Here is a 15,030-nt window from a genome sequence, read left to right as displayed (position 1 = left end):
ATGCAGGCTTTTTAATTTGTGTTATGCTGCTGTCTCATTTCATTCTCACCCTTCGCCCGGTTAGACTGTGACAGATGCCAGCAAACAAATTGTATATGATTACATAAAGCAAGTAAAAGCACTTTTGTTGGTCAAGGTTAATGCTTTTGTTTATTAACAGAAATGCATCAGAGATGGATTTGCTCTAGTTACAGGGGGCTTTTTACCAATTCATGTGCCTGTGCTCTGGTCAGTATGTTTGGGCGCATAAAGCCACAGGTGTCAGCACGTTAACTTAACTGTATGACAATTGTGCCCATTGTTTTTTTTTTTAATTAAGCATGCTAAATATATAAAATATCAAAGGTAAAACACTTTTTGTACAGCAAGCTGTCATGTTCCTGTGAGGATCATGAGAGGATTGTTTTCACAGACAGGCACCAGGTTATATCAGGGTATATCATTGTCCCTGGCAGGTCCCTGAGGTCCTGTAACTAGGGCCTGCTGTTGGTACCCTAGACTAAGCTGAAAAAAAGGAGACAGAGTTTTCTGTTCAGTGGCCACCAGACTGTGGAACTGTCTTCTTTATTATTTTAAATCAGTGGTCTCTTTTAAAAGCCAGTTAAAAACACATCTTTTAAAATCTGATTTCTATTAATTTCTCTTGATTTGTTTTTTTTATCAGTTGTTGGCTGTTGTGAAGCTGTCATGATCCTGGGTCTCTGACCCAGCGTTTTCAGTTTACGTTTTGAGTTTCTAATAGTGCTGTCTGCGTTAATCTCATTGAAATAACGCTAACGCCATAACCGCATTAACGCGGCAAATCTCCCTTAGCAAGTTAGCGCGGATCGCCCTGTGCGTGGGGCTGCATGGCTGCGTTAAGGCGGTTACCTCGTTAGTGCGGTTAGCTCGCTAACGCATTTGCGCAGCCCCACGCACAAGGCGATCCACGCTAACTCACTAAGGAAGATTTGCCGTGTTAAAGCGGTTATGGCGTTAGCGTCATTTTAATGAGATTAACGCTGACGGCACTGGTTCTTAAGTTATCCCTTTAAATATGTTGAGTAATGGGATTATCATTTGGTTACCTTAAGTTTAGTTTAGTTAGGTTTCACTTTGGTCTTCTCTGTTAGTCTGTCATGTTTCTTGGCTTCTTGTCCATGTTGTCAAGTTTGTGTTGTCATGTTGTCGTGGTTCCATCTTCCATCTTCCAGGTATATTTGTATCCACGTGTCCAGGTCAAGTTTCATGTTTAAGATTTTTCCCCAATTAGGTTGTTTATTGTTTATTCTCATCTTTGTTTGCCTTAGTATTTTTCCATCAGCCATATTAAACGGCTCGCCTTTTGTCCTCCTCACATTCATACAGTCTGCTTCGACATACTGTGACAGAAGCACTCTATGATTTTATATTTTGAAAGGTGCTTTATAAATAAAGTTTTACTTACTTACAAGCTTTAATAATAGCAATGCTAATGATGCTAATAGTGCAGGGGAATAACAAAGTCTAAAAACCAGGAAACACTTGGAATATCTAGCTCGGGGCAGAGAAAGGATACACAGCTAGAGGGGATAGCTCAAAAAATGGGCAAGGGAGTACTGGAACAATATATACAAAAGGTAATCACTCCCTCTATACCCACACCCAGTCTTGTTATCTTAATTTACTAACATTATGAATTATTCATTCTTGTTACACTAATGATTTGTGGTATGAAGAAAAAAAAGGCCACAGCAAAGTACGCTATGTTGCCAAAAGTAAATATTCCACTGTCAGCTGTTAGTGGTATTATAACAAAGCAGAAGTGGCTGAATTGCTCCATCACAGAGCAGATGCTGAGGCGCATAGTGCATCCAAACTTCATGTGGCCAAAAAAATTAGCTCAAGGACACTGTGTAGAGAGCTTCATGGAAACTACAGCTCTACACATCCAAGCCTTACAGTGCAAAGCACATTGCCACTGGACTCTAGAGCAGTCGAGACTTGCTCCCTGGAGTGACGAATCACGCTTCTCCATCTGGCAATCTGATGGACGAGTCTGGGTTTGGCAGTATCCAGGAGAACAGTACGACTTTTTGGACAATTTCATGTTCCCAACTTTATGGGAACAGTTTGGGGATGCCCCTTTCTGTTTCCTCATCGTGCACCAGTAGACAAAACAAGGTCCATAAAGACATGGATGAGCAAGTTTGGTGTGGAAGTACTTGACTGGCCTGCAAAGAGTTCTGCCCTCAACCTGAAAGAACACCTTTTGGGGTGAATTAGTGCAGAGACTTTGAGCCAGGCCTTCTCGTCCAACATCAGTGTCTGACCCGACTAATGCATTTCTGGACGAATAATAAAAAATTCTGATAAACACACTCTAAAACCTTTCAAGAAACTGTTACAGCTGCAAATATTTGGCCGATATCATTTTAAACCCTGTAGATTAAAAATAAGATGCTTCTCCAGTCCATGTGTGTTTGAAAGCAGATGAGCAAACACTTTTGGCAATATAGTGTATCTCTGGCAGATTTTGGCATTTTCTACGTGCAAATTTATGATTTTTTATTTTTTACTTTTTGCTCTTCCTTTTTCTGGCCTTTGCTTAAAAGAAAGTGTGTTGGCTTTTTTTGTTTGTTTGTTTGTTTTTTAATGTGGGATCCAATCTTCAGCACTTGGAAAGTATGGCTCATCACTGCTTGGACCAGGATCACACCGGGATGTGTGAAATGCCTATGCCAAAATAAATCCAGCGGCATTGAATAATTTAATTGATGCTTATTATAGATAGTGCCCGACTCCTCCAGATTTTACAGGCTCACTAAGCCTGTCTGCGGGCGCCGGGAAAATGCTCATCCTTGTCACTTTGTGATGGGTTGCCTTGTTGTTCGCTTCTCTCGCTTCGTCTACAGTGCAGAGTCACAGTTGAGATATTTCATTAGCAGTGTTGTTGAAATAAATGAATGTAATAAGTTCTACAAGTTAAATTAGGACCATAAACTCAGGCTCAGCCCACTGAGGCTGAACTTTCAGGAAACAAATCTGAGGCCTGTGCAAATTTTTCAGATAGAATGATCATTACCTGCAATTTACACCCTTTCAATTGTTAAAGATCTTTTTTTGCATAACTGATTTTTCCATTCAGTGAATTTCAAGTGACGTACTTAAAGGGTACATTTTCAGAATGCTGATAAAAGGAATGGATTTTGTAAATTCTTGTACTTCATGATCTCATAAAGGTCTGTCAGCTCTATTCCCTGGAAGTATTTAAAGATATCACACATTTTCATTCCAAGATGTCTATAAATACTTCACGATGCCATTTTTTAAATCGTATGATCACGAAGCACAAAAATATGCCGAAATCCATTGCACATGTGTGATTTTTCAGATTTCTAAGCTACTCCTTTTCTCCCTCTCTTCTCTGCGCAGCGATCCAAAATAGCAGTTTACGAGAAGATGTGGTCGTACATGAAATCCGCTGAGCCCTCTGTGTTTGTTAAGACCACACCCGATGGCGTAGCCCGGGTACGAAAGTCGAAGGGCAAGTTCGCCTTTCTCCTCGAGTCCACCATGAACGAGTACATCGAGCAGCGGAAGCCGTGCGACACCATGAAAGTCGGCGGGAACCTCGACTCGAAAGGCTACGGTGTGGCGACGCCCAAAGGCTCAGCATTAAGGTGGGTGGAATAATATAACAATATCCCCTATGTTGTTATAGTATTCCACCTACCCTGATGTTCCCCTGTTGTCATTCTCTTCTCTTCCTCTCCTTACTTTTTTTTTCTTGTTAATGGACACAGAGGTAACGGTTGTATGCCTTTCATTGCACTTGGATACAAAAGTTAATTAACGATATTTAATGTTGTATTTCTAAAGAGTTGCCGTTTTATAGCAGAGCAGTCAAATCCAGATAATGAGACTAAAGCTAACAATAATTTCATATTTATGTCTCTCCCACTGCTTTTCTCTCTCCTTCGATCTCTCCTTCTGTCCCGTGTGCTGTCCTACCTGACTGTTGTGTTGTCACTTTTAATTTAACAGTTCAATGGTTTTTCAATTTAGCCCTTAAAAGCTGCGCTGTCACTTGTGACGAATGTTAATTGCATGATGTTTGTTGTTGTTACTTTTCTTCTCAATGACAAGTGTCCCCATCCCGCACACTTCAGTTCTAAACTACGTAACCCTTTATGCCACCTTTTTCCAAGATTTAACACTGTCTCTACCTCATACGAGCCTTTCTTATCTCTCTATATTCCTGAAATTCTTAAACAATTTGTCCTTCCCTAGACCATTCTGATTTTAACCGATAGTTTTCTGTGCATAAGCCCCCTGCTTTGACAGTGGTAGCCTCTCTACCATTAACTACTCTCATGATGCTTAGTACGATTATTACCTTGCATTAGATTTCTCACGGACCTGTGCATTTTCTTACAAGTTATGTTTTATCGTTTCAAGAAATGCTGTTAACCTGGCAGTTTTAAAACTGAATGAGCAAGGCCTCTTGGACAAATTGAAAAACAAATGGTGGTACGACAAGGGAGAGTGCGGCAGCGGGGGAGGTGACTCCAAGGTCAGCCTCGATGTCACCACAATCGGGTACCATAGTGCAGAGTAATCGGCAAGGCTGTTGGAACAAACCAACCAGAACCAAACCAACTGTCTGCCCCCAACCAACCTGGTGCTGCCCCAAAGGCAGATTACCAAATTTACCGACAGTCTGACCAGACGGCTTAACGGCTCAGATCAAACTGAGGAGCTCTTGTTTAACCAACAGAAAAATATTTATGGATGCCAAAGGTAAACTTCTACAAGACGAAGAAGAGTACAGAAGAGAGTTAGGACACATGTTTCTGTTTGACAAAGTAGTGTTTACAGGAAAGGACAAATGTGAATGTGTCTGCCCTGCCGCTGTGAAAGGTTGAGCCTTGTTTATTCACCCTTACTCACGTGTGGGACAGATCACCCAGCCTCAAATATTAGGGCTTTATTTAGGCAGCTTTGATGAGTATAGCCAGTTGGTCTAATTCAAGAACAGACTTTGCCAGCGACACTGAACTGAAAAGGCTTTCATTTTAGGTGAGATGAGGTGAGGTGAGGTGAGATTTGCTAATCCTTTAAAATATGGCTTCGCAGTACTTCACCACTGCTGCTTCACTTCTATGACAGTGGACGACAACTTAAAAGCCAGTTCACCTTAATAGCAAACAAATAAAAAACAGATCAACCGCTAAACGGCCGCTCAACAGAGGCCGACAAGAAAGCAAGGGGAACAGCGGCGTCTTGAGGGGACTAAGCATTGCAGGCAAACGTGAGAAGTCTAATTAAAGAAAAAGACTTTTTAATGGGAGCTCTGGTAACCCACCTGTGGTTTGGTTCCACTGCATGCAGTTTTAATTGAACACATTAATAACCCAGCTGTGACCCTTTTGACCATCAGATCTCTCCATCTTTAACATGTGGTTAAATGATGAATGACTGTCCCGTGACAGCTTAGCGTAATGCCACTTAGACCTAAGTACCATTAAGCATTGTGCTTCTCTCTCCAGATTACATACACCATAAGGCACGAGTATGATATCTTTTAAAACGCAGGTCATTTTTATGACAAACGATGCTGTCGACACACATAGGATGATATAGGTGGGCGACATGGCGACATTACAGTCAAGCTGCAAGATCCCATGAAATGCAGATTGTGTCTTTATGCTCTGTCATTTCTGTCATGATTGGCTTGGACTCCAATGAGCAGGTAAGGAGCTGCGATGCATTTCTGTACTCACCGCAAGAGGCTTCATGAGGCACACGTGAAATAAAGCTAAACAAGGGCTTTCATTACTGAAAAGCGTTGTTCAAAAGTCACATTCTTTTTCAGTGTTTTGCTAACATCGTTGTGTTCTGTAGTCAATGAGCTCAGGACGCCTCCCTGTGCTGTTCAGAGCTTTTGAAAGCATCTGTCTCTTGCGCTGCCATCAATCTATTATCATGCACAGGTATGTACCGTCTGTCTGTTTCCTGGCTTGTTTTGACTCTCCGGGACTCAGTGGAAAGGTCTGATTAGGTGGAAATAAAGCGGCCTGAAGCGCTGTGTTCCAAACAGTGAATCGCCTGGCCCCTGTCCTGCTCACAACTACATGCTCCAGCCGACATCTGGAGATGCACATAAGCGTGCACGCGTGCTGCATGCGCACGCACTTAACACTGCTCTTTCTTGCCCTTAGGCGAAACACGGCGCTGCCTAGATTGAGTTTCAGACACAGAGCATGTTACAGGGTAATTGCATTGTTAATCAATGTCTCTCCAAGCCAAGACAATGGTATGGTCTTCACAGTCTGTTTCTCCAGATTGGTGATGAGGGATATATAGTGGTGTAATCTTCTCTCAGTGCATTATGCATTGCAAGAGATCCCCTCAGGGGACATTGTTCCCAGGGAGTAGTCACTAATTTATCGATCCACTACATTTTCTTTGCTTCCAGTTTGCTTTTCCTTCTCACAGAGAGATTTACTTAAACCAATATAGTCATAATACAACTACAAAATGTGATCTTTATTGAGCTATGCAAAGAAATTTTTTTACCTCCTCTGAAGTAATTTACCCCAATAGACTATTATGCAAATGTATGTTGACATGCAATACTACAATGTCATGATATACCTTCTGGAGTTATCAAGCAGCAGGAAACAGCTGTGTCAAACATCAGATTGTGCAGCTGCAGGCAAATACGAGATGAGTTAAATTCCACCGAATCTTTTTGAGCTTAGTCCTGCAGCTGCCTGCAGTTTAGTTGGGACACACTCATCTGACACTAATCTGGCGTAATTGGAAGATAAGGTTTTCTTAGCGATATGTCAGGATAGAACATGCGAGAATTAATTAGGCTTTCACTTTTGGGCACAGTTGCTTGAATGGGAAATTGGTTGTAATACCTCCAGAATTGACTGTTGTCACTGCAGTGACAGTTAGCATTAGCCGACGCAGGATTACACTGACATTGCATATGCAAAGGTTTCTTTCACTGCTTAGATTTTTCTGTTTGTTAAGACAACTGCTCATGTTGGAATGAACTTGTTAAATGCTGCACTGAAAGCCTCTGCGACTACTACACCCCCCACACACAAAGAACCAGCGTGCACCAAGGCGCTTTTTGATGTTTATAGACTTGCAGATTGTACTTTGCGTACCTGCTTGTCGCCCCATGAACAGCGTCTGCCGATTACTCAAAGCGATATGGGTAGGTCCTGGCTTTAGAGTAGGGGTTTAAAGGTAATAGGTAGAATGCCTGCTCTTTGTGATGTTGAATAGCCAGGTGCCCTGCTTTATCGCTTTGTAAAGTATGTAGTAGTTTAAAAGTTGAATAACATAAAATAACATAATATAATGTTATTTATGTTATTTCCCACGTGAAGAACTCCTGTAAACCTTGCAGTATTGAAACTCAGTGAACAAGGCATCTTAGACAAGCTGAAAAACAAATGGTGGTACGATAAGGGTGAATGTGGAACCAAGGACTCTGGAAGTAAGGTCAGTCGCTGCAGGTCTTTTGTACTGATTCCAAATTGCATTTTGACGTACTGTTCATATGCAAGACAAAGACTTCTCTGACATCTATAGTATGCATTCTGTTTATTTGCTACACATAGTTTTTTTCTTTTCTTCAGTTTTTCTGCCACGAGCTGTTAACACAGCTCACCGGTGGCTTTAATCTAAGGCACTGTTTCCCCAGATTCACCGTTTTTTTTTTTTCTTTTTATGCTGTAGAAATGACTTTTTGACAACATAAAGACTCATTTTTGTGTGTGAAAACTGTAATGGTAATGCTGCGGGGACGTTTCTAAAGTGCCTTTAAGACACACTCTTTTGATTGAATCACAGCAGTTAATAGTTGTTGATAAATGCTATTTTTTGCTCATTTTCATTCTTGACATTCATGATACTTTGACCATTATGCTGCTGCTTCTATTTACCACACTGTTAATGAAAATTTGATTTATTTGTGTTGTTACTAGTTTGCATCAAGATGTGTCTATTAGATTCTTTGGCCTCCTGTGGTGTGATGAACAAGCAAAGCCTCTTATTGTGATGATTTACACAAATTCAACTTCTCGAAGCGGAGAGAGCACCGTAGGGTGTCCTCTAAAATCATCTGGCTGCTTTCGGATGAGGTTAGAGGTTTTGTTTGCACATTGCAAGAAGTTGAGGAATGTAATACACCCACTATTTAACCCTCTGAGATACAGTTAAAGCTTCAGGTTACAGGTTAGAGTTGCTAGATAGCATCATGGTAACGCCATGCTCATAGGGTTAAACTGCAAATAGTAAAACTCCAATGAACAAATTTTATTGAATATGTTTGGTAAGTGAACAGCAGCAAAATGGTTTGATATATATTTTTATATAGTGTTTTTTAATTGAGCTATCATTCATCTACTATGAATTTGACTGTATTGTATGACAGTGTTGCCATTAGAGAATTGAAAGGGCAGGGATGTTCACAGCTGTCGACCTATGCGATACTGACCAGCTTCCTTATATGGTCAAGAGCAGAAGCCATTTTACATGTATGAAGCATAGCGCCAGGTTAGCTCTACATTCACCAGCAAGAGTTGGCTTCTTTCTCCTAAGTGGAGAATGGTTTGACTATATCTGAATCTCAAGTTCCTCATAAATTTGTAACATAGCAATATAATTTCAGTTGAAATTGCTTAGCAGCTCGTTACATGTTTCATTTCTTTTGTTTGTAGCTGTTAGTAACCATAAACAACCTTTGGTAGCATCAGTAATATAGAGCATGATAATCTAGAGTATGATCATTTACCACTTAAGTCAGTTTTACTGTTGAGTCGAGGCTCAGTTTGAAGGATGCAGGCTGCATTTTGTTCTTTTGCCCTAGCTCCACTGCAAAACTCTTAACGATGTTATTCACTTCCCCCCAGGACAAGACAAGTGCTCTCAGCCTAAGCAATGTGGCTGGTGTCTTCTATATTCTGGTCGGAGGGCTGGGTCTGGCCATGATGGTGGCACTGATAGAGTTCTGTTATAAATCACGACAAGAAACCAAACGGCTGAAAATGGCCAAGAATGCCCAGAATTTTAAGCCGGCTCCCCCGACCAACACCCAGAACTTTGCCACATACAGAGAAGGCTACAACGTATACGGAACCGAGAGCGTTAAGATCTAGAGGTACGTCGCCTCGCCTTACTGTTCCCATCGTGCACTCTGATGAATCATTTAGCTTCCTGCCATATCAGTCAGAATTAAGTCTTCCACTGTCTGTTTGGTATGTAGCTGCTGTTTGTGAAATTGTTTGATGAAAAAGCACACTGTTGTGTAGCATATAGCTTTGTGTGTAGAATGTCAAGCAGCACGCCCGATCGTATCAACCTACAGTATGCTGTTCTTTGTTTTGTTCTGTGACACAATTTAAAAAATGACCCTGAGAGGTTAAACACACTGCCACCTAAGAAAACACGCGCAAACAGAAAAACGCTACAAAAGGACACAAAACACAAAGAAAGGTGAATAAAAGACAATGAAAGAAGAAAAAACACAACAAAAGTAATAAACTGGTTCTTATACGACACTTTTTACTCTCCTTGAGCATAAAAACCACTTTATACAACCTGCCTCATTCACACAAGCATTTTCTTCTACTGCTAAGTGCTTTCTATTTAACATTCAGGCACATTTACACTTAGATGGATGCATCGGAAAGCAACTTCATCTTGCAAAAGAGTACTTTGGCATGCGGACTGGCTCGAATCACCAACCTTCCAATTAGTAGATGACCTCCTGAACTACAGCCACCAAAAAACTGTGTTTTGGAGGAGACAATAACGTGGCATAAACACTGCACTGAGACATGTTTAAAAGAAGTGGGTGAATCATATGTGTTGTGAGAGGGAAAAAGATGCAGGATAATGTGCGTTTTAATCGCATGATTCATATACATGTTTACCAATAAGCCACTTGTAACTTCCGCAGCTGTTCCATCACATTATTGTTTCTACAAAAAAACTTTAGTTCTGTTCTGTGATGTTATTTTGGAAACTCTTGCTCCTTTTTTTAAATTTCCGTTGGGTTTTGTATGCTTTTGCAGCATTTTTCTATTTCCTTGTGTTTTCTTAAGTTACAGCGCATTTGATGTCTCAGGGCCACTGTACTCAGCATGAGGTAAAAATGAGGTAAAAACAGCATTAGATAAAGAACAACAACTATCAAACCATGTCATCATTTAACAAAAAGTTAGCTAAAATGCAAAAGCATTGTGTGAAAAGCTAAGTACGCCCATACTGCGTGCTCAGCAATTAAGATTAGCAACCAAATACGGCTAATCAAATGTACTGGATTAACTGATCAACAGCAAGTGTGAGTCTGTCTATAAAGGCAGCAGTTCTGGCAGAATTCGGGTGTGTGTTAACACAATGCCAAAGAGAGAAGACATCAGCAATAATCTTAGAGAAGCAATTGTTCCTGCCCATCAGTCTGGGAAGTCTATTTCCAAACAATTTAAAGTCCATCATTCTACAGTGAAAAAGATTATTCACAAGTGGAAAACATTCAAGACAGCTGCCAATCCTCCCAGGACTGTGCCTCCCAGCAAACTCACCCCGAGGTCAGACCGTGCAATGCTCAGAGAAACTGAAGGAAATTCAAGTTTTTGTTTAGAATTCCTTTAGTTCTACTAATTTTTTCTTTTTTTTAATCTTTAAATCTCACTTACTTTTGTGGCTCAGTCACTCAAGAGTACAAAATCAGATTGCAGCACAGTTGGCCTGCTGGGGTCGACATATCATAAAAGATATGTAATTTAAAAAAAAGGCTGACAGATTGGCAACATGTTGCAATCAGTTGCAGTCGCTCTGCACCAATGAGCGCAAGTGGTCTGCGGAACGTTTCTTTGCAACATGGTTGCCAAATCATTTTATTCTGATGTACAACAGATTTGTGATTTTTGCTGATTTAATACATTTATTGGTGTATTATGTCAGACAGTAGCACTGAACACAGTAGCTGACTGTATATGACTGTAGCATTACTTTGTTTCTGTTAAACTTGTTGCTTAGCTTTTTAGTTTTGGGCTCCATGTAAGCACTAAATTCTCCTGTTTTCACTACCTAATCATTTGTCCTGTACAGGAAGGTAAGATATAGTGCAAGCTTTTCGGGAAACTTTATTTACCAAAGAAAAAAGCTGCATACTCCATCTAGAAGTATTACATGTAAGAGTGCATTCAATTTCCAAAACATGCTGTGTTTTGTGAAACCTCTTGGCTAAAAGACAATTAAAATAGATGTAGGTTCAGGTTCTGGTAACACACTTACGCTTGTTTAAATTTCAGACCTCAATGAAATTGTTCCTTATTACGGGTCTTTCAAATTTCAGCTTATTTAATACAGTATTATCTTCATTTATGACTTCATGGCCCCATTTAGAGAAAAACAGACAATAAAGCAGGATATGTATGCAGCACCCACAGTTTTCAGGCAGATGCCTTTTGCTTGGCTTCAAAAAACAAACTAAAAAAAGCAGCAATGTGCAAAATGGCCAAAATGTGCAAAAAAGGCATTTCCAAACTAGTTTCTGAAGCGACAGCAGGCATCTCTATACTCATTCTAAAGTAAAACCAAATGAAACGGGCCAAAAGGTGTTAAACTACATAGTGATAAAGGAATATGGGATGTGTGATAATTCTCCGAGTGTTTATCACTACAAGCAACCTCCACCACACTGCACAGAGCCATTGCTAATATAAATAGTGTTTTGAAGCTTTAAGAACATCTACCTTATCCTTACCAGGAATATAGACCACATCATCCTGAATGATCCACAGAGTGCACTGACCTGTTTTCATGGGTTTGTTTACTACGCATAATTCTACTGGAAAAAAAAAACCTCCACAGAAAATGTCAGAGACCAATGAGAAGTTGCAGACTACCTCTGCAGCAGTTCTACAGAAATTCACTGAATTAAGATAAGCATGCACTGATAGGGACATAATTAAAAATTAATCTTGGATTTGATCAGATTGTTTGCACGTGTGCTCTCATTAGACACAAAGTGTGACTTGTCAACAGATTTTCATTGAGAACACATTTTTTCAATCAGTTCTTTATTCTGAGCGAAGGAATCCACCGGCGCTCATTTCTTTTCTTTCGTTTCGACTGTTTACACAAGAGGCTTCTGTAGTGTGTTTCTGTGTTCTTCTGACTGGTTTGAAGTGGGCAGGACTTGGTTGGAAAGAGGTGATGTCATGTGCGTCAGACAGTCAAAGTCTGATCACAGTCGAGGGAGTTGTTTGCCTTTCCTTCCCACAAACCGTGTCAGCACAGTCATGATGAAATAGGTTAGGATGGAGGCAGAAAGATGTATTTTTCCCTCATGTTGTTAATTTGGTTAAAGATATTTGATGTTGACGAGTGAATTGTAGAGCCTTTCAAACAAAGCTTTATATAATAAAAGATACTGCATTTCAGCCAATAAGGAAATCCCCACATTTTATTTTGTAATAAAAAGTCATGAGTTCAACATGAGTTGTCCAGAACAAAAGTTAACTTTTTCCATTGTTTGCTTTTGTTTTTTTGTGCTGTCACAGGTTTAGGAAACATTTCCATTTTCCCTTACAACTGTGACTATATCTAAGAAAGGCACAGGATCACGAGGATTGCCAGATCCTCCTGGGCGGACACGGCACGATAATCTGCAATGACGACACGACTGGACTGGTCATGGGACGAGCCTGCGTGGTTCCCTCCTATCAGTGCCTTATGGAACTCCAAGTCCAATCAATGCAACTCATTGATAATATTGCTTTTTGCTTGAAACGCATACAAAACAGAGGACTGGTGCAGTAATATATCTATATATATATATATTTATATATATAGATATATATGACGTGACATGAATGAGAGAACAAAAGCCATCATTTGCAACCCTAAGCACATTTTGAAGTGCCAGAAAGCCGACAAATCTCACATGACAAGTGTATAATTGGTTTCTTGTATTTAATGCGATCAGATTACTCTTCATTCTTCTGCTGCCAGATTTTCACTGGTTCTGTGTGTTCAGATTATTTTATTAGATCCACACAGTGCACTGTTACACACTGGTTACAATGACATAGCTTTTATACTGCTCTAAGTCACTTCTAGTGACCATGTACTAGTTTTAAAAGATTTATCTTATTAGAGTGAAATGCTATTTCAGTCCAAAACAATGACGTGTGTCGTTTGTACTCTTAACTCTGGTGCTGCTGCCACTGTCTTCTGAAAGTTTGACAGGACCCACGGAGATGAGAAGATGACCTGGTTCAGCTTTCACGCGCTACGGGACCAGGTCATAATTCACACTTCCGATACTGCCAAGAGTGTGTTTTGTATGACGAGTGTGTAAAGCAAAGTATTTATGCCTGGGGAAAGAGAAATCTGTTTGTGATTTACAGTTTGTAAAATATCAAAGGGGCACTGACTCACTAAGGTTTGTCGCTCCGAACAGTGTTTTTTCCCGAGTCATTCAAGTCTTCTGTACATCAAAGTAATACCAAACAAAAAAGGGTAATTCAATTGTAGATTAACTGCAGTCCAATTAAAGGATAACAGTAATGGCTTTTAAACTGTAGTATTTTGGATTACCTTACCATTTTCGTTAACAACTGCACATTTTACAATGAGCTGTGGTTCGCTTTTTGATTTGATTTCCTTTAATGAGCATTACAGTGTTTAGTGACTTCACTTAGTAAATGAAAATTACAAAAAAAAAAATTATGAATAAAATGGAAAATAGATTTCTACAAGGTTAAACCAGGGAGAGTCCTGGAGCTTAGCACATTTACATATTGCTGTAAGAATTTCTTTTCTTTCAAAAAGACTGTGATTCCATAGGATTTAGGGAGACACTTATCAAATCACCTGAAACTATGGGCAGATAGTTTTATATACATAAATATATATAAATATTTAAAAAACTGACAATGTGAAAAAAAGAAAGAGCAAACAGAGAAAGATGTGTACATTTAGATAAACGAGAACTATTTATATGACACAATTGAATATTGATTTCCCCTTTTTTCCTCCTTGTTTGTTGTTTTTTTGTTTTATTTTATAAGAAATTGCATGTGAAATCAATGATGCTTGACGAGCTCTGCTACTCACAAAGCCACCTTAGGTTTAATGCTAGAAAGCCAGCCCTAGTAATTCTTTTAGTAGAATCACTTTCACCGTTTTTGTTTTCTATTTTTTCTCTTTTCTTTTTTTTTGTACGTCTCACCTTCTGCAAAAAGAAAACATAATATCGCCAGGCGTAGTAGTGGGTACAAAAGAGCAAAAGATGCATGCATAATTTGCTGAACCTCATTAGTGAGGCGCTGTATAGAGAATTTTAATACATTTTGTAAATAAAAATGTACAGAAAGGGTTCCTGTGTCCTTGTGCGTGTGCTTTCACAACATTGTTTAAACCCGTCTGCGTTGAACAAAACACTGGGGCTGATTCAGTGGCCTGAAGGGATTATAGGAAAACATCTCAGCAGAGGTTAAACACACTGCATACTTTAACTCGAGCATGATACTGCTGGAGTATGAGCATCCCGGGCAGCCCGCTCCCTCTCCTTGCAGACAGCAACACAGAGAGCAGAGTTTTTCCCTATACCAGTTCAACATTGATCTGTGGAAGTATGTGTGCATGTTTCGGATCAATAGTTAGCACCATCTGGTTCTCTCTCTGTGTCTGCATTGCATCTACTGATTGAGGGCTCCATTGACAGCTTCATCTGGCATGTGATCTTTTTTTCGCCTTCTCTCTCCATCAGATGCTTTGCGACACAATCAATAATGTATTATTACGGCCGCAAACTGCCCGCACACAATACTGCGCACGCACACGTGTCGCATCAGTCATAATTTCATCGCGCGTTTTCAACTTTTTAAAACTATTTTTCAGGGAGGACGCGTTCATGTGGATTTACTAAAACAAATCCAGCCAAGGGAAAGGAGAGTGGGGGGTGTTAATCACGTTAACTCTCAGCTTCTTATTCCCACAGTGTAAATTCTCACATACACTGCAGAGTAA

At 40.0% G+C, this 15,030-nt stretch overlaps 1 protein-coding gene across 7 annotated transcripts in view; it reads left to right on the top strand.

Annotated features, from left to right (window-relative positions):
* LOC146582105 (glutamate receptor 3) overlaps positions 1 to 14,374 on the top strand; it is a 93,901-nt gene extending 79,527 nt beyond the window's left edge. The window contains exons 13-16 of one of the 7 annotated variants that reach the window (XR_014894378.1): positions 3,394 to 3,641; positions 4,420 to 4,534; positions 7,371 to 7,485; positions 8,898 to 9,034. Coding sequence is in view for 3 of the 7 variants with exons in the window: in XM_085291274.1 (XP_085147400.1) it covers positions 3,394 to 3,641; positions 7,371 to 7,485; positions 8,898 to 9,143 (609 nt within the window). In the remaining 4 variants the exon portion in view is untranslated. Of the gene's footprint in view, positions 1 to 3,393; positions 3,642 to 4,005; positions 4,535 to 7,370; positions 8,127 to 8,897; positions 9,146 to 12,557 lie in introns of those variants that run through there. The other 6 variants (XM_085291274.1, XM_085291265.1, XR_014894377.1 and 3 more) reach the window with 6 other exon arrangements.
* Positions 14,375 to 15,030: the final 656 nt, after the last annotated feature.

The sequence above is a fragment of the Mchenga conophoros genome, linkage group LG2 (genome assembly GCF_057382185.1).
Source record: "Mchenga conophoros isolate Kocher_MC1m ecotype Shallow Benthic linkage group LG2, M_conophoros_male_GT1.1, whole genome shotgun sequence".
Lineage (NCBI taxonomy): Eukaryota > Metazoa > Chordata > Actinopteri > Cichliformes > Cichlidae > Mchenga > Mchenga conophoros.
Note: the sequence above shows the minus strand (reverse complement) of the source record. Positions and strands in the feature narration are given on the sequence as shown.